Source organism: Schistocerca nitens, chromosome 2 (assembly GCF_023898315.1).
Source record: "Schistocerca nitens isolate TAMUIC-IGC-003100 chromosome 2, iqSchNite1.1, whole genome shotgun sequence".
Lineage (NCBI taxonomy): Eukaryota > Metazoa > Arthropoda > Insecta > Orthoptera > Acrididae > Schistocerca > Schistocerca nitens.
The window spans coordinates 736,404,711-736,423,718 of NC_064615.1; the positions used below are offsets into that span (position 1 = coordinate 736,404,711).

The 19,008-nt window shown below is 42.1% G+C and overlaps 1 protein-coding gene across 3 annotated transcripts in view; it reads left to right on the forward strand.

Moving 5' to 3' along the window:
* LOC126234595 (esterase FE4-like) overlaps window positions 1–19,008 on the forward strand; it is a 107,290-nt gene that overhangs the window by 60,379 nt on the left and 27,903 nt on the right. For all 3 annotated transcript variants that reach the window (XM_049943310.1, XM_049943312.1, XM_049943311.1), the window contains exons 8-9: window positions 9,758–9,923; window positions 13,643–13,824. In XM_049943310.1, coding sequence (XP_049799267.1) covers window positions 9,758–9,923; window positions 13,643–13,824 — 348 coding nt within the window. The remainder of the gene's footprint in view (window positions 1–9,757; window positions 9,924–13,642; window positions 13,825–19,008) is intronic.

Genomic DNA, 19,008 nt, shown 5'->3' on the forward strand with positions numbered 1-19,008 from the left:
TGGGCATGCGGGAGGCCGGGTGGACGTACCGCCGAATTCCTCAACACGTGGGGCGTGAGGTCTCCACAGTACATCGATGTTGTCGCCAGTGGTCGGCGGAAGGTGCACGTGCCCGTCGACCTGGGACCGGACCGCAGCGACGCACGGATGCACGCCAAGACCGTAGGATCCTACGCAGTGCTGTAGGGGACCGCACCGCCACTTCCCAGCAAATTAGGGACACTGTTGTTCCTGGGGTATCGGCGAGGACCATTCGCAACCGTCTCCATGAAGCTGGGCTACGGTCCCGCACACCGTTAGGCCGTCTTCCGCTCACACCCCAACATCGTGCAGCCCGCCTCCAGTGGTGTCGCGACAGGCGTGAATGGAGGGACGAATGGAGACGTGTCGTCTTCAGCGAAGAGAGTCGCTTCTGCCTTGGTGCCAATGATGGTCGTATGCGTGTTTGGCGCCGTGCAGGTGAGCGCCACAATCAGGACTGCATACGACCGAGGCACACAGGGCCAACACCCGGCATCATGGCGTGGGGAGCGATCTCCTACACTGGCCGTACACCACTGGTGATCGTCGAGGGGACACTGAATAGTGCACGGTACATCCAAACCGTCATCGAACCCATCGTTCTACCATTCCTAGACCGGCAAGGGACCTTGCTGTTCCAACAGGACAATGCACGTCCGCATGTATCCCGTGCCACCCAACGTGCTCTAGAAGGTGTAAGTCAACTACCCTGGCCAGCAAGATCTCCGGATCTGTCCCCCATTGAGCATGTTTGGGACTGGATGAAGCGTCGTCTCACGCGGTCTGCACGTCCGGCACGAACGCTGGTCCAACTGAGGCGCCAGGTGGAAATGGCATGGCAAGCCGTTCCACAGGACTACATCCAGCATCTCTACGATCGTCTCCATGGGAGAATAGCAGCCTGCATTGCTGCGAAAGGTGGATATACACTGTACTAGTGCCGACATTGTGCATGCTCTGTTGCCTGTGTCTATGTGCCTGTGGTTCTGTCAGTGTGATCATGTGATGTATCTGACCCCAGGAATGTGTCAATAAAGTTTCCCCTTCCTGGGACAATGAATTCACGGTGTTCTTATTTCAATTTCCAGGAGTGTACTTTGATGTATAGGTCTAATTTCTGAGCACAGAACTTCTTTCATGTTATAGTTTGGCAAAAATGTTGTAGCGGTCGGTATGTGAAAAGGAATTAGTTACTTATTTCCGATTTTTAATCTTATGTCAACATGCGATATAATTGGCTGACGTGGGAGCAGAATCGAGAAGTATTTCATTTTTGTGTCCTTATGACATTTCTTCGCAGCCATGTTGTAGTTAGCCGAGAGACAAAATACCGTACGGTTGTAATTAATGTACAGCTACTCAGAGATGTCTAGTGTGGGCTGCAATTATCGTATGGCAACGAAACCTGATGGATTTTCTAATGTGTTAATGCAGAACTACTTCACTCTGGAAAAAAAGTTCAAATTTTGGGCCTCCAGATGCAGATCTGGAGCAGTGAATGAAAGGAAGGCGAATGTAAATTTTCCGTATGTAATGGATTAGGGAGATAGGCAGAAAATGCCAAACAAGTTAGAGAGGCATAATGCTGATTTTATTACTGACCACCACTTACACAATTTGTTCAGTATGAGCGCTGGGACGTCGACCAGATGCTGTACGGCGCCCGATTTGCACCTGAGGGCCAAACTTTGAACTATGTTGTTTTCACTGTAGATCAGTTCCGCATTAGCACTTTAGCATATCTACCAAATTTCGCTGCTATACGATAGTTACAGCCCACACTGGGCCTCAGTGAATAACTACAATTTAGTTATAACCACTCGGTACAAGCATCTTTGGCTGGTATGCTCAGACAAATAAAGTTCGGTACCTAAGTAATATGGAGATAACTGGTAGAAACAATCCACCAAATTACCTTTCTTCCAAAGATTTTAGAATAAAATAACTACATAGAATTGCTTCTCTTGACCACATTAAGCGACACAAATATCATTTATTTGTTGCAGTGGTGTCACTTTGTGTAGAGACCAAAGTAGTGCTATGTAGCACAACAAGACAAACGGTTTTTACGAAACAGTAACTGAAACTTCTGTTCGTCATAACTTGTACCAAAATATGCGAATATCTAACGATCGACCGACCACAGCTTCGAGCACAGCAGACTGTTTTCCTGTCACGGGAAACGTTTCGAGTAGTAGCCTCCTCTGCCTTTCGTCAGCGGCCACACTCCCAGGGGCCGAGATGTACCGCGGTGCCCTGCCACGGGCCGAAAGCTCAGCTCGTTCCATGGGTGTCAGAACAACTACGCTTTCCGATGGATTATCAGTGAACAGTTCCCTTTAAGACTCTGACGAGGTGGCTACTTAAATTATTCATCGCGCTTTTCGGTTGTGCGCTGTGGACTGAACTTGAATCACTGAACGTTATTGCAAGGCCAGTCATTATTTGCTAAGTGACTATCAAAGACGGTATTATCTATGTGTCAATTTTCCTTATAAACATACATATGCAGCTCAGAATGCTGTAGAATGTGTTCGTATATTTATGCATTTAACGTTTTCTTAAGCGCAGTGATGGAATTACATTATAATCACGAGAAGCACTCGCTTACTGAAACACCATCGCCTTAGTACGTCACTGTTGACAATACACATGAAGGCAGGTTATGTTCTCCAGGGATTCATCACACAGAAACCTTCCTATCATAATGCCATACGGTATAGCGCGACTGACCATTACTAATCACTCATTTCATCATGTGCTGTCCACTGCCGGAGCTCTTTAGGCCACCTCAACCTTCGCTTAGCTTTGACTACATAAATGTGTGGCTGCTCGACCACTGCAATCCATTCTTCCCTACGCACAGTCATTGTGCTAGTTGGACTGCTGGTAGCACTTTTGAACCTCCGAGTGATTTCTTCCGCTGATTTCATGCGACTTTTTCAATCACCCTCCGCAATAATCAGCAGTCGCTATCTGTCAGTAAATGTGGTGTGCCTGATTATTGTTTATCTGTGGTTATTCTTTCACTTTTCAACTTCATAATCACAGAAGTCGACTTGAATAGCTTTAGACGAGTTGAAATATCGCTGACTGAGTTGTTAATCAGCCCACCTTCGAAGTCGCTGAACTCCCCTGACCGTTGCATTCTGCTATTACTGCTGCCCAACTGAAAACACAGAACGCCCCGCCTGATTTTATACTGTCGGGTCCGGTTCTCTTGAGTTCTAGTGGTCAATTCCGCATTACATAGGGCGTGTCTGAATACTTTTGATCACATAGTGTAGGCAGCACGTCGCTCCGCAAACTGTTCAGTGCAAAATAAGCACAGATTGCGAACACATGTGTGCAGTTCTGAGACTCCATTGGTGATGTATTTTTGCCAAGAAACCTTTCCTTCCGGGGTATAGCCGCTGCATACTTTCCACGAAAGTCCATGAATGGACATTTCCAGTCAACGATTGTTTCGGTTGGACCAGAGGCTCCAGACCATTCCATGTAAACACAGGCGACACCATTACGGAGCCACCACCAGCTTGCAAGTGTCTTGTTGACAACTTGGGTCTATGCCTTCGTGGGGTCCACGCCCACTCGAACACTACCGTCAGCTCTTCCCGACAGAAATCGGAACTCATCTCACCCAGGCCACAGTTTTCCAGTCGTCTCTGGTCCAACCGATATGGTTACGAACCCAGGAGAGGCGCTGCAGGCGATGTCGAGCTGTTAGCAAAGGCACTCGCGTCGATCGTCTGTTGCCATAGGCCATTAACGCGCAATTTCGGTGCATTGCCCTAACGGATACGTTCGCCGTACGTCCTACATGGATTTCTGCGGTTATTTCACGGAGTGTTGCTTCTCTGTTAGCGTTGACACCTCTAGACAAACGCCAGTGCTCTCGGTCGTTAAGTGAAAGTCGTCGACTACAGCGTTGTTCGTGGTGAGAGGTAATGCCTGAAGTTCGGTATTCTCAGCACACTCTTGACACTGTGGATCGCGGAATATTGAATTCCCTAACGATCTCCGAAATGGAATCTCTCATGCGCCTAGCTCCAACTACCACTCCGCGTCCAAAGTCTGTTAATTGCCGTCGTGCGGCCACAATCACGTCTAACACCTGTACACTTGAATCACTTGAGTACAAATAACAGCTCCGCCAATTCACTGCTCCTTTATACCTTCTGTGCGCGATGCTACCGCCATCTGTGCATGTGCACGCAGCTATGCCACGACTTTAGTGACCTCAGTGTACATATTCCGTAACCTACTGCACGATGTGTGGCGGAGTGCCACCACTAGTCATTTCCTTCCCTGTTACACTCGCAGACAGAGTGAGGGAGAAACCTTGTCTATATGCCTCCGTATGTGCCCTGATTTCTCATACCTTGCCTTCGTGGTCCTTAGGTGTAATGTGTGTTGGCGGCAGTAGAAACGTTCTGCGGTCAGCTTCAAATGCCGGATCTCTAATTTTTCTCAGTATTGTTCCTCAAAAAGAACTTCACCTCTCCTCCTGGGGAGGTCACTACACGAATGATTCTTATCAAGTTAGGGGATACAAGGTGTTGTATGAACAGTAAAATTGCTACTAGGTTTCACAATAATTGTTATATAATACTGTACACATGTGTGTGGCATCCTCAAGGTTACAATCTTTTTTAAATTTTCATATTCTTATCCTTAATTCTTATATCAATTCTTAGTTCTTATATTTTATTCTTCAGATTATTTTTTAAGAAGATTTGTTGCATTATTCAGGATGGATAGAAACATTCGAAAAATAGGAACTCCGAACACCACGAGCATCGCGGGAACGCAATTTTGCCACAGCGGCATGTCTTTGTATGAATCTCACTCGGGAAAATAAAGGGTCGTTAACCCTATACGGACAGCGACCAGCCAACGATCTTACGGATGCGTTTTCGCTTTTCTGTCATGTATATCTGCCGCCGCATCGTTACGATTGCCCTTTCTCTGTCCGAATGGTGCTGAAATCCATTGTGAAAATCTGGATCTACTTTAGTTTTCACGAGCCCTTGTACACATTCTATCTGTGGGAGCCAAATTCGATACTTGCACTTGAGTTTCGTCTTTGTGAGAATAACACGTTTGAAAGGATTGAGTGAGGATGAAATTAGAGAATTACTGTATAATGAAGACTCAGCTGCGGAATGTGGTTGTGATTTCGAAGACCACGAAGACTGCAAGGAATTACCAAGAGAAAGTGAAGATTCATCGAGTGACGTTGAAATTATTGACGAACTAGAAGTAGTAAAAAATAGTGAATGAAGGGTATCAAGGATCTTCCAGGTGAATACAGCGGACAGGTACAAGTGCAGACGAGATGTATCAGTTTTTAGCAGTCTGAATGCTGATGGATCGCGTAAAAAAGAATAGAATGAAGGTATATTGGTCTACAGACCCACTGACTGCAACACCTTTCTTTTTGAATATAATGCTTGCGTACAGACTTCGAATGCTACATGTCAGTCATGCAAGCGTTTTGGGAGATAGTGAGAGGGAGAATAGGGTTTATAAAATAAAATGTATTCCGAATTTTTCGACAGTGAAATTCAAGTCAGTTCTATACCCATTCAAAGATTTGTGCATTGACGAATCTCTAAATCTGTGGGAAGGTAGACTTGTTTTCAAACAATTTATATCAAGCAAGAGGTACAGATTTGGGATAAAACTATTTATAATGTGTGATGATGAAATTAGATTTATTTTAGAAATTATAACATGTATGGGAAGAGGAACATAAATCGAAGTTTCTTGTGGCCTTGGTGTTTCTGCGCTGTTGTAACTACTCTTTTAAAACCTTATCTCGATAAAAAAATTTACGCTTCCATATAATACTTATCAACTAATAAAATAAAATGAGTTGGTGAGAAAATAGCAAGCCAATAGCCTGTTTTTTTTTTTTCAACCATCCCAAAGTAACTCAGTCCAGAGAAGCAGGCGACTGTACAAAAATATTGTCTACAAAGGGTTAACATTGCTAAAGGTTTCATGCGTTGGTAATAATTTCGCGACAAACCACGCACATAAAGGAGCACATTTCCTAAAACTAGTGCTTGCAAGTGATTATGAATCAAGATACATGACAGAAATTTGATCGAAAACAATTTTCAACAATTTTTAAATTATTTATTGTTTCTACTCTCTCTTTTTTTAAGTATCCGCCAGACATACAGTTAGTAGACGAATGGTGACAACATTATTTCAGTACACAGTGAACAACATTCGTGTAATAATATTATAAAGAAATGAGTAGATAAATGAAAAACAAATATAAATATAAAAATCAGGCTTCGAATATGGAGAGCGAAAGCGTGAAGGCGCAACGCTAGCCACCGACCCATCGCCTCGGCTGGACTGTTAACTCATTAACAGGCACACAAATTACTTCGACAACTTTGACCGTTCTCAGAAACTGTTGGATATCTACGGATAAGCCGAGACACGTGTTCACTTTCTTTGACCCCCCCATGGCACTTGCCATGTTCTCCTCGTGAGTTACAAAATACAGGGAGTGGTCTCCAGTCGAGAAACTTTTTTAAAAATGAAATCCTTGAGTCGCTCAGTCACTCTGGTCAGCGCTCAGTTCGTTCCAGAAACCTTTCCTATGCTGTTGCTTTTCGACCGTTCCGCCTACTGTACTGTCGATGGTAGCGCTTGTGAAAATGTGGCTCTTCGGTTTATCTAGGAAGTGGATAGTAGACGGTAGTTCAGAAATTCTCAGGTGTCAATTAACAACTGTTCAATAAAAGTTACTGATCATATCAAACCTTTTAACTGCCCGAAAACAATCAGCCGACCCGGTGCGGTCGACTCACAAAGGCCAGCACTTGCTACTTCCACTGAGCGATAAGCGTCCGCCCAGTGACGTCTGAAAACCTCAGTACGCAGTCGTTGCCTCACAGTTATCTGCTCTGCCACAAATAAATCTTTGCTGTTACTGCATACTTGGTTCCATTATAACACCAGATTTTCCTTAATAAGATTTTACTCATAATAATAAATCATCTGCACGATTTTAATACCTGAAAACCACAGGAATTATTAGAGAAATAAAAATTTAAGTTCAAGGGAGAAATTACGGTACACTCACAAATGAACAGGAGTCAGTCAAGACGATGGAACATCTTCAGTACTCTGCAACTGTATCTAAGGAAAAGTAATCAAATAGTGGAGCAAACTTAACTCGGAACTAAAAACTAACTAAAGAAACTTGAAAAAAAAAAAAAACTAATGCCAAGCTAGACTGTGTTGTTTTCACGGACAGTACTGCGTTACAGTATCCAAACAACACAAAATGAATCGAAATTCGTAAAGGAACTACATGAAATATATGTCTCCTAACACCATTTGAAAATAAGAATGGGATAGGTCTAACGTTATCTGACCCCAAAAATTATAAAAGCTAAAAACGGGAAAATCGGGTTTTTCAGTTCTAATAATTATGTAGAAACATTCAACATGTTTATGAAATTCGTTGCCACAAATGTGACACATTCTTCAGACTTGCAGAAGACATGTTCAATCAAAAAAGCAACTGCACCACTACAACACTGTCATCAAACCAGAGTGTCCTTAGTGGGCTAAGAGATTGATTTCGAACGGAAAGAGAGTCATTAAAGAAATCCGAAAGAGAGAAAGCGTAAATGGATTAATTTTGGTTAAAAATACACTTAAGAAGGAATATACAGGTTAATACCAAATAAAGGACTTCAAAAGAAGGAAAATATTCTTTCCAATTTTAAAATTACGCAGGCAAAAATTCTGTTTGCGTTTTATAAGAATCGAAAAAACCAGATTAAGCAGAAAAGTTGTCAGTATCTACGAAACTTGCAGTAATGCTCAAACTGAAACCATAAAATGGTTCGCATCAGTAAAGGAAGGCATGAGAGGTGCAGGGATAACACAACAGGAAATATAAAAATGAAAAAGACTAAGCGAAAATTGGCGACTAAACAGTTAGCCTCGCAGATAAACCAAGAAGAGTGGAAACCACTTGACCCGAGTGTGGGGAAAGAGTTCATTCTGAGACAATGAAAGTAATAGGGTCTGAAAGACACGATAGAACAATATTCTTTCTTTCAAGTTCCTCTATACCGGCACCGAAATTAAGAAACCGCGCTGACATTTGACGGTACTTCCGCAATACTGATATTTGTCGAGATAAAATCTGATATTGACAGGAAGCTGCAGTTAAAAAAAAGAGGCCTCCACTACGGTTTAAGCTATACACATATTTTCAGAAGCGCAGCCGATAGTCCAGTCTCTTAAAGACGAAATTTCGATTTTTTGAAATTCTGAAATTTTATCTGCTACTTTTGTGATCTAAGAATAAGTTACCGAAGGACAATTAACGTACAGGGTGAGTCCGTGATGATGTTACAAACTGTCACGGATGGTGGAGAAGGACTAATGTATCAATCTGAGGTAAGGGGCTCTTGGACGGAAAGTTATAAGTGAACATTATTCTAATACCATTGAGAGTGGAATGCATGTATCGGTACTGTTGTTGCTAACATTGTAGGGTAGCCGACTCTCATAACTGTAGCATGGACCAAAACAAGAAAAAAATGCGTAGTAAAACTATGAGCACTTGTTCATCTTCGATACTGTGAAACACATCTATTATACCGCAAGCTCTTTGGTTTCAGTATTTTTGAAAGAGTAATTATGGAGAAAAATAAAAAAAAATGCAATAAGCATGGGCTCCAAAATGAATAGCTTGAGAGAAAAGAACACTTTTTCAATACAGGCGATGTGTTTCACCTTAATGAAGATGAAGATGTGCTAATGGGTCTTAAGGTATATATAAATATTATATATATATAATAATAATAATATATAAATATATATAAATAATATTTAAAGCACTTTTTTTATTTTAGTCCATAATACCTCCTTCAAAGATCCTGAAACCAAAGAGCTTACATTAGAAGAGACGTGTTTCACAATGTCAAAGATGAACAAGCGCTCGTAGCTCTTGAGATATGCATTTTAGAGTCTATGTTTAACAGAAATTTTTTTCTTGTTTGGTCCATAGTAACACCTCTGAAAGTTGCAACAACAGTACCGGTACATGTATTCCACTGTCAGAGGTATTAGAACTCTTCCACTTACAGCTTTCGACTCGGTCTTTTCTGGACCAGGGTATCTTACCCTTCTCTACCACCCCTGAAAATCTGTAACATCTTCTCATAATCACCCTTTATAAATTCCGTATCATTCTACATTGTTTCGGAATTATATACAGGGTGTAACGGGTAATGTGCAGAAATTTTTGTTGATGGCATTGTATAACATCAGTATTTACTTCATACAGACTCTTACTTATAGTTATTAGGGGTAGTATGGTTTTAGGTTGGTTAGTACCTCCAAGTACATGTGGCAAGAGCAAGCTATTAATGTCTAATTCCCGCTGGGCAGCGTGTCAGGTGTTGAAGCGTGGACACATCGACGTAGTTAGTGTATACTTCAGGCGTAGTCCACTTGGTGGTGCAGTTACGACTGTGCAGAAAACATCAGGTAGTAAATTATGTGACGTGTTCGTGGGAACACTGTTTGACTTAGGGGAAAAAACAGCCAAGACACTCGTATGTGTACATATTAAGGTACCACATGTAAAATATGTGAGCTTATATCCGTTACACCCTGCATATATTTTCTAATGCTGCTGCTCGCTCTATTCGTTATGAGTGACACTTTGATTCCTGATGTGTGACAGGACGCACTGAGTCTGACCACCTGTGTGTGGACGCCCAGTGTTGAACCGGAGCACGAGTCAGCGTTCCTGGTGGAGGATCCGCACTTAATGGTGCAGGAGGGTCGATACAATTTCGTCCCGTACGTAACTGGATCGACTGATCTCGAACAACTTTCTCAGACACAGCGTAAGTACTTACAGACATCCTCAATGTTCATACAAGAAGAATATAGTTGTAAGTGTATAGGGTTTTCCGAGCCAGAGTCATTTTCAGTATAATTCTTCTGGTTTTTAGCCCGTGTCATATTTTCAAAGAAATCAACGTTTGGTCACTTTGGCAAGTGCCCTTTATCAGGCCATATAACGCTCCTGGAACATTCCCCTTATGCCTTCTCTTTGTTTAATCAGTTTCATAGATGTGTATTAAGATCTGATAAGATTTATCAATTATTACTTTAAAAAAGTGATACTAAATTCTTTTACAATGTCTTCTGCGTCTTCAGAGAAAAAGAAACTTTTTCAGAGTACATACACTGTCGTACCACTGTAAAATAGAAATGATCATTCGAATTGGAGACAATGAAAATATACCTTCTTTATCAAGTAGCATTCTACACTATATCATATTCATTTCTACATAAGACAATCCACACAGTTGAGGACGTCAACAGATTCAAGAACTGACAGAATCATAAGTAATGAAAAAGATGTGGGAAATCTCTGGATCACTATATTTATTAATAACAACAGTTTTCGGTCTCACTAGCAGGTCATCTTCAGATCCAAGTGAGAAAAAAATCACATTAGTGTAGGACTACAAATAATACTGTTACATCTAAAACGCGATCCCCTCCATGTCTGTATACAGGGTTGTCAATGAAATTCAATACATAGCAATTGAAAGCACATTTATTGCTCACATCAAAGTAAATTCAGAATACATTTCACCTCCACTACATAGAGTGCAGCTATTTATACAAATGTCGAATATTCCAGAACGCTGTTACTGTGCTTAAAAGAAAGGGGTGAACTTAACTTTTGGCGTCTGCCATACTCCATTGAGCATTAGCTGATGAATGGGTATGTGACCAAATTATACTTTTATCATTCAAGTACAGAACAAAGCGTCATTACATCTTCTATCTTTTACATACAAAGAATTGAAATGTCCGAGAGGTATCGAAAACAAAATGGAAACAATAATTCATCCCGTCAACCGAGGTGTTTTTCACTGAACTGTGAAAGCTTCAATAACGTGTATGTCCTCTGTGAGCGTTCATCGCTGCCTGACATTACACTGCATATTCTACGTAAGTCTACGAAGGTCACCCTGTGGCATCCGTTCCCGTACTTCAATGAGAGCCCATCAGAGCTCTTCGAGAGTCAGTGCTTGAACAGGACCACCACGAACACGTCTGTTAAGCATGTCCCATATATACACGATTTGGTTTAGTTCGGGACTCACCACCGGCCATTATTTCATTACTCCATTGCCAGGCTTCCCAAGACCTCCCTGCTTCCGCTCGCATTAGAAAGAATTGAGGGCCACCGCCATATGCAGCAGCCACCACATGGTCCAACAGGATCTTTTCGATTTACTATCTGATTGTAAGGCGACCTCGGACAACGCCAAGATTTGTATGGCTATGATACCTGAAGCCTCCCAACAACATCACAAAAGCTTGGAAATCTGTCGACTTCCTGGACAAAATTTGGCATGTACCACTCACCACCAGTCTCCGCATCCGAACATGACCATCACCTTGCGTCTAAAGATGTCGGGACTCGTCTGTGAATACTACGTTTCGCCAGTGACGAAGTTACCAGTTGACAAGGGAACGGCAAAACTGAAGGCTAGCTGCAAGGTGTAACAACAGTATCAAGCGGGGTACTCGAACAGGCCGTCCGGTTCGTCAGATCCTTTCTTGTAACCTGTTCATTACAGTCTGGTAGGACACAGCGGCTCCAGTAGCCTTTCTGAGACCGTCTTGCAGTGCTCTGGCGGTACCCATATGACACCACAGCGCGGAGATGGCTGGATATCGGTCTTCACGTGGGGCTGTAATGCGTCGGCGACCGTGTCCAACTCGCCTGTGTCCCTGTAGCGCTACCTATGAATCACATATGAAGAGGCAACGGCATCTGCACCAACGCGGCCGAAAGTCAATCCTTTTTGGACCAGACAGACCGCCCTTGCATTTAGATGTCAGACTGTATGTGCTTGGTTGAATGCAAAATACTCAAATGACAGATACTACATATGTACCTCACCAGAAAGCACTGGGACACTGGTACTTCCTTCCTTCTGAGGAGTAACCTTACACTGTAATGTATAACACAGCCAATAACAGGCGAATTATTTTAATTGTTACCTACATGGAAAGTGAAGATATCAAGCTATGCAATAAGACCACAGGTACCTCCTCTATCAAAATAGATTTAACGTCCCAGACTTTGATATACGTATTCCCATAACTCCTTTGTACAGCATATTTATACAGACATCGAATATTTCAGAATGTACAAACATTACAAATACATTGCCGGAAAAAAAATCAGAACAACAATTTAGTGGTTCCAATTCACTCAGGATTAATTGTAGCAACAGTACATGTGGAGTAAATGAAATGATTACATTTAGAGACCAATAGCACAAGTGGTTCTGAGGTACCAGGTGTCGACCCAAACTGAAACCCCCATATTAGTACGCGGTGTGGCCTACACGGGCGGCGGTGCGGTCTCTAAGTCTGGCATCAAGTCGACCGTACGGACGTCGAATACTGTCCTGGGATACGTTATGCTACGTCTGCTTGACCTGTTCACGTGGTTCTGTAAGACTTATTGGTTGACTAGTCACACGATTAACTTCTCGCCCTATCACACGTGCTCGGCTGGAGACAAGTCCGGAGATCGTGCTGGCCAGAGAAGTTGCTGCGCGTCTTGCAGAGCACGTTAAGTTTCACGGGCAGTGTGAGAGCAATATCCGTTGGAACAACACATTATATTCCTGTAGCAAGAACGGCTAAATAACGGGTCTAACAACATTCTGCACATACTGAGCGCTGGTTAATGTTCCCTCCAGAAACACCAAAGGTGGAGGAGGTTTGTGGCTTATCACACTCTTGACCGTAAGCTCTGGAGTGGCGCCAGCGTGTCTTGGACGAATCCACTCTACGAGACAGCGCTCACCAGGTCACACTGTACGCGCAAACGACCATGACCTGTGTGCATGCAGAATCTGTTTCTTTCGCTGAAGACAACAGCACTCCATTCGATCTTCTAACTGATCCTCTCACGGCAGCAGGAGAGCCGTGCACTTCAATTCTGTGGCGTGAGTGGAAGACAGGCTAGAGATGTGCTTGTCCGAAGTTCCACTGCTAATAACCAGTTCGTAACAGTTCGTGTTGACACATCTGCGCTCACAAGCCCCCTTATCTGTATTGTAATAGCTATATGATTCCCACTACTACCGGCCGGCCGCGGTGGCCGAGCGGTTCTAGGCGCTTCAGTCCGGAACCGCGCGACCGCTACGGTCGCAGGTTCGAATCCTGCCTCAGGCATAGGTGTGTGTAATGTCCTTAGGTTAGTTAGGTTTAAGTAGTTCTAAGTTCTAGGGGACTGATGACCTCAGCTGTTAAGTCCCATAGTGCTCAGAGCCATTTTTTGGCCTATTATTAAAATGTTATCTGTGGTTGTCTCTGTACCTCTTGCAAACTACGCTCTTTTTTCGAAATATGACGTTCATGGCTCAAAGTAGACGGCTGGAGTCGGATCTTGCTATATTTGATGTTTACATATCAATGCGGTTTGTTTACATAGACAATTCATTTTCGATTTCTATAAAAGTTCATATTTTCATCTTTCTTGTCAGATCATTTGGCTCTCAGTAAACTGCATTTGTTTCAGCGGGCGGGCAGTTGTCCACAGAAGAACAAGTTTCGAAACTAAATCAAAGCTTTGACGAAACAATAGCTTGTGATCTGCGACTTCCGACGAGGGAGGAACAGCTGGGCGCTGCTCAGTCAATAAAACAGTTCTATTACAACGACAGTGACATTACACTGCAGAAAAACTACATCACGGCTCTGGTAAGTCAGGACCACTAAAGATCATACTAAAAACTCATCATTCTTTCTAGTTATGTTGTAATCATTTAATCAGTGAACAGTGTTATCTGAAGGAATTACCATTGCAAGTACATGCATCTTAAAATATATCAGAAATGTATGATACTTTTAAAATTACAAATATCCAGTACATTTTATTTTCCTTGAAAGAGAATTTATTATTTTCGTTATTTAAACTTCTCAGACAGAAAATGTAAATTAATTCTAATGATTCAAATGTGCTGATGAAATTTCTGAAAATGGGTTCTCAAAGTATTATTTGCAATGTTTAAAGCGACAACAGAGTGAGGATATAAATTTATATTTTCTGCTTACGTTATTCTCTGAATTTTAATCATGACTATATGCAATGGCCCGCAAACAAAATTATCGCTACGCCAGACAAGTTGTCCGACCGTACGTTCAAGATGCTAACCGTGCCATGCGGAGGCGGTACAGTAGTTTTACCTGTAAGCCAACATCTTTTTTAGGCAAACGCTGCCGTCACACAACAAACATTCAGACCCCTCACTGAAAGTGTTCTCAGCAGAGTTGAATCCATCGTAGAGGAAAAGGTTGGACATCTCACGTATTAATGTCCAGTAACAGATGCCTAGACACTTTTGAAAAGATACTAAAAGATAGTGCAAGTAAAGTGAATTTTCCGACACTAGCTAACGTTTCTTTACGACTAATATTTATTTTTACTTGTTCTGTGTTTCGTGATGTCAATTACAGCAGTAGTTTGTTTTTATAATATTCGATTCGTCTTCCTTCCAAGAAATGTCCATCTTATTTATATGTGACTAATCATAATAGTTGTAATTCGAAGTATTCGTTCCACGATGTAGTAAATCCTGGTAATCAAAACTGTGTCTCTTGCGTTTGAATAAATCGCTATTGATGAAACGTTACAGGCGCCACAAGGTGTCCATGTTGTTTAACACGTTTGTCGGTGTCACTGGTCAGAACCGACGAATAGTACTGCAAATTGCTCTTTATCCCTTGCAATATAACTTAAAATGTGAAAATTCTATCCTAGGTTTGTTTTCTTTACTTCTTCTTCGACTTGTACCACTACAAATTAGTCGATTTCGCCTTCCAGTACCCTCAGTTGATCCAATCGTGAAAGCTGTTAACCCCTTCTCAACCACTGTACAATCAATATAGAATTCCCACGATTCCACTCTTAGTTCTTCTCTGGACCCACATTACCATCTTCTTAAGCCACCTGTCATTGTTCATTCCTTTATCATGCGCAAACCACTGCAGACTTTTATTCTACAGTCTGCTCGTTATGGACTGTGTCACTTCCATTTTTCTCCTTTTTAGAGTTTTTTATTTTATTTTCACGGTTGACCTGCAGGCATCTTCTCATAAAATCTAATTCCATTATCCTAACTTATCTCATTTTTTATCCTAAGTGGCCACATTTCTGCTGCATAAGTAGCTGTATTCTCAATGACACTATGGAATATCCTTTTTTCATTCTGTTAAATAATATTATTGTTCTCAGCTTTGTCGCTCGTTCAGTCATCGCTGATTTCGTGTCAACATCTTTGTCGCAGGTTCCGCCGCTGGATATAACAGAATCCAAATACTTGAAACTATCGGTTTTTAATTTCCATCCTTCGAGTTGTTGTATCTTATCAGAATTAATTGTTTGACCTGATCTTGTGTATTACTTCTGCAACTTATCCACACTACTCGCCATTAAAATTGCTACACCACGAAGATGACGTGCTACAGACGCGAAATTTAACCGACAGGAAGAAGATGCTGTGATATGCAAATGATTAGCTTTTCAGAGCATTCACACAAGGCTGGCGCCGGTGGCGACACCTACAACGTGCTGACATGAGCAAAGTTTCCAACCGATTTCTCATACACAAACAGCAGTTGACCGGCGTTGGCTGGTGAAACGTTGTTGTGATGCCTCGTGTAAGGAGGAGAAATGCGTACCATCACGTTTCCGACTTTGATAAAGGTCGGACTGTAACCTATCGCGATTGCGGTTTATCGTATCGCGACATTGCTGCTCGCTTTGGTCGAGATCCAATGACTGTTAGCAGAATATGGAATCGGTGGGTTCAGGAGGGTAATACGGAACGCCGTGCTGGATCCCAACGGCCTCGTATCACTAGCAGTCGAGATGGCAGGCATCTTATCCGCATGGCTGTAAGGGATCGTGCAGCCACGTCTCGATCCCTGAGTCAACAGATGGGGACGTTTTCAACACAACAACCATCTGCACGATCAGTTCGACGACGTTTGCAGCAGCATGGACTATCAGCTCGGAGACCATGGCTGCGGTTAACCTTGACGCTGCATCACAGACAGGAGCGCCTGCGACGGTGTACTCAATGATGAACCTGGGTGCACGAATGGCAAAACGTCATTTTTTCGGATGAATCCAGGTTCTGTTTACAGCATCATGATGGTCGCATTTGCGTTTGGCGAATCGCGGTGAACGCACATTGGAAACGTGTATTCGTCATCGCCATACTGGCGTATCACCTTGGGTGTTGGTTTGGGGTGGCATTGGTTACACGTCTTGGTCACCTCTTATTCGCATTGACGGCACTTTGAACAGTGGACACTACATTTCAGATGTGTTACGACCCGTGGCTCTACCCTTCATTCGATCCCTGCGAAACCCTACATTTCAGCAGGATAATGCACGACCGCATGTTCCAGGTCCTGTACGGGCCTTTCTGGATACAGAAAATGTTCGACTGCTGCCCTGGCCAGCATATTCTCCAGATCTCTCACTAACTGAAAACGTCTGGTCAATGGTGACCGAGCAACTGGCTTGTCACAATACGCCAGTCACTACTCTTGATGAACTGTGGTATCGTGTTCAAGCTGCATGTCAGTTGTACCTGTACACACGATCCAACCTCTGTTTGACTCAATGCCCAGGCGTATCAAGGCCGTTATTACGGCCAGAGGTGGTTGTCTTGAGTACTGATTTCTGAGGATCTATACACCCAAATTGCGTGAAAATGTAATCACATGTCAGTTCTAGCATAATATATTTGTCCAATGAATACCCGTTTATCATCTGCATTTCTTCTTGGTTTAGCAGTTTTAATGGCCAGTAGTGTAAGATGTGTTCCATCTCTTGTCTGCTGTTTTCGAAAATGATTACGTCATCTGCAAAAAAAAATTGTGAATGCATTCCGTCCTGTCCAACTAACATACTTATTCCTTAACAATTTTTCTACCACGCCTTTAGCGCTTACTCTGTGTATATCTTAAAAAGTAAAAGTGACAAACTACAACTAAGCTTAAGATCTTTAGTGGTTCTAAAGCTTTCTGTTATTCGTTTTCCAATCTTTACTTTGGCTTCTGTCTCCTTGTACTTTCTCATGATTATATTAATTCACTTATCACTTACTTTTAATCTGTTCATGGCAGATGCAGTCTCAGAGCTTGGTATGGTGTTGTACGCTTTTTTCAAATCCACAAAAGTCATATGCATTTCTCTGTTACTAGCTCTATTCTTTCCAGTTGCTAATATAAGACAGTGGATGTTATCCGAACGTGATCTACCAGCCCTTGAGGTCACTCTGTTCCTCTGAGAGATACGCCGTATTCTGCTCAATCTTTTCTTGAGGGATACTAAGAAAAGTATTCACCTGCAATATGAACAAGACTTCTTTACTTAAACATGAAATTTTTTAAAAAGCTATTTTTCTAGACAGTGATAAATGTTACATGAGAGGTATTATTTTTTTGTTTTAATGCAGTTCCATGTAGTAATTCGTGTGAAAAATAAATTGAAATTTGATACAATTTTTTTCGCCTGGAAACATTGAAACAAATTCCGTACCAATGCACTCTGAGTTCGATGAAAAACTATAAATATGATCTAAAAACTGTCACATGAAATACGACGGCAGGTTGTGAATAAAGTACGATCACGTTGCACTTTCGTGATTGAATGTTTAAGGCAGATTATAGTGCCGTGATTTCATAGATTATGAGCGCGAATAATGACAGTTTCGAGTAGGTATTTACGTCGAACAAGGTAAGAGTTTCGCCAAGTTATTTTAACAATTTTTTCTCTAGCTATGATGGACAGGTGCACTAGGTAATAGCAACTGTTACAAATTCATATCGTTTTCGGCAGCGAAGTAATAATCCCTTATCATTGTCATACTGCACGTCTAAGATTGTCTCACAAGGTGTATTACATCTACATATGTAATTCGGAAGCCACCGCATGAGGAATGACGAAGGTTGCATTTGGATGCTGGCTTTTGTTTCCGTCATTTTTACGCGGAACAAAAGAAATTGCATTTAACATTGAGGCTTGTTCCCTTCTCAACACTCCCTATAAGCCCATGCCGCATCCATGGCTCTTCAGACTGCCGTCGATGATCTCTACTGTTATCTTTGCCTGTCCCACTGAAGAGAAGAAACAAGCCTTTTAAAATCTTTCCGGGTAAGATGGCAGCCAAAATCGAAATAATGCAGGTGTCATTAACTCCGCGCTATCGTATGCCGATGAAAGCAAAGTACGGCAAGAAAGCAGGTAAAAATTCTAGTAATTTGACTTCTAATTAGCAAAGCTAAGAGAATAGTAGGCGTAATTCATGCTTTATAGTCAGAATTCTTTACAGACGAATGGAAAAACTAGTAGAAGCGGACCTCGGGGAAGATCAGTTTGGATTCCGTAGAAATGTTGGAACACGTGAGGCAATACTAACCTTACGACTTATCTTAGAAGAAAGATTAAGAAAAGGCAAACCTACGTTTCTAGCATTTGTAGACTTAGAGAAAGCTTTTGACAACGTTAACTGGAATACTCTCTTTCAAATTCTGAGGGTGGCAGGGGTAAAATACAGGGAGCAAAAGGCTATTTACAATTTGTACAGAAACCAGATGGCAGTTATAAGAGTCGAGGGGCATGAAAGGGAAGCAGTGGTTGGGAAAGGAGTGAGACAGGGTTGTAGCCTCTCCCCGATGTTATTCAATCTGTATATTGAGCAAGCAGTAAAGGAAACAAAAGAAAAATTCGGAGTAGGTATTAAAAGTCATGGAGAAGAAGTAAAAACTTTGAGGTACGCCGATGGCATTTTAATTCTGTCAGAGACAGCAAAGGACTTGGAAGAGCAGTTGAACGGAATGGACAGTGTCTTGAAAGGAGGATATAAGATG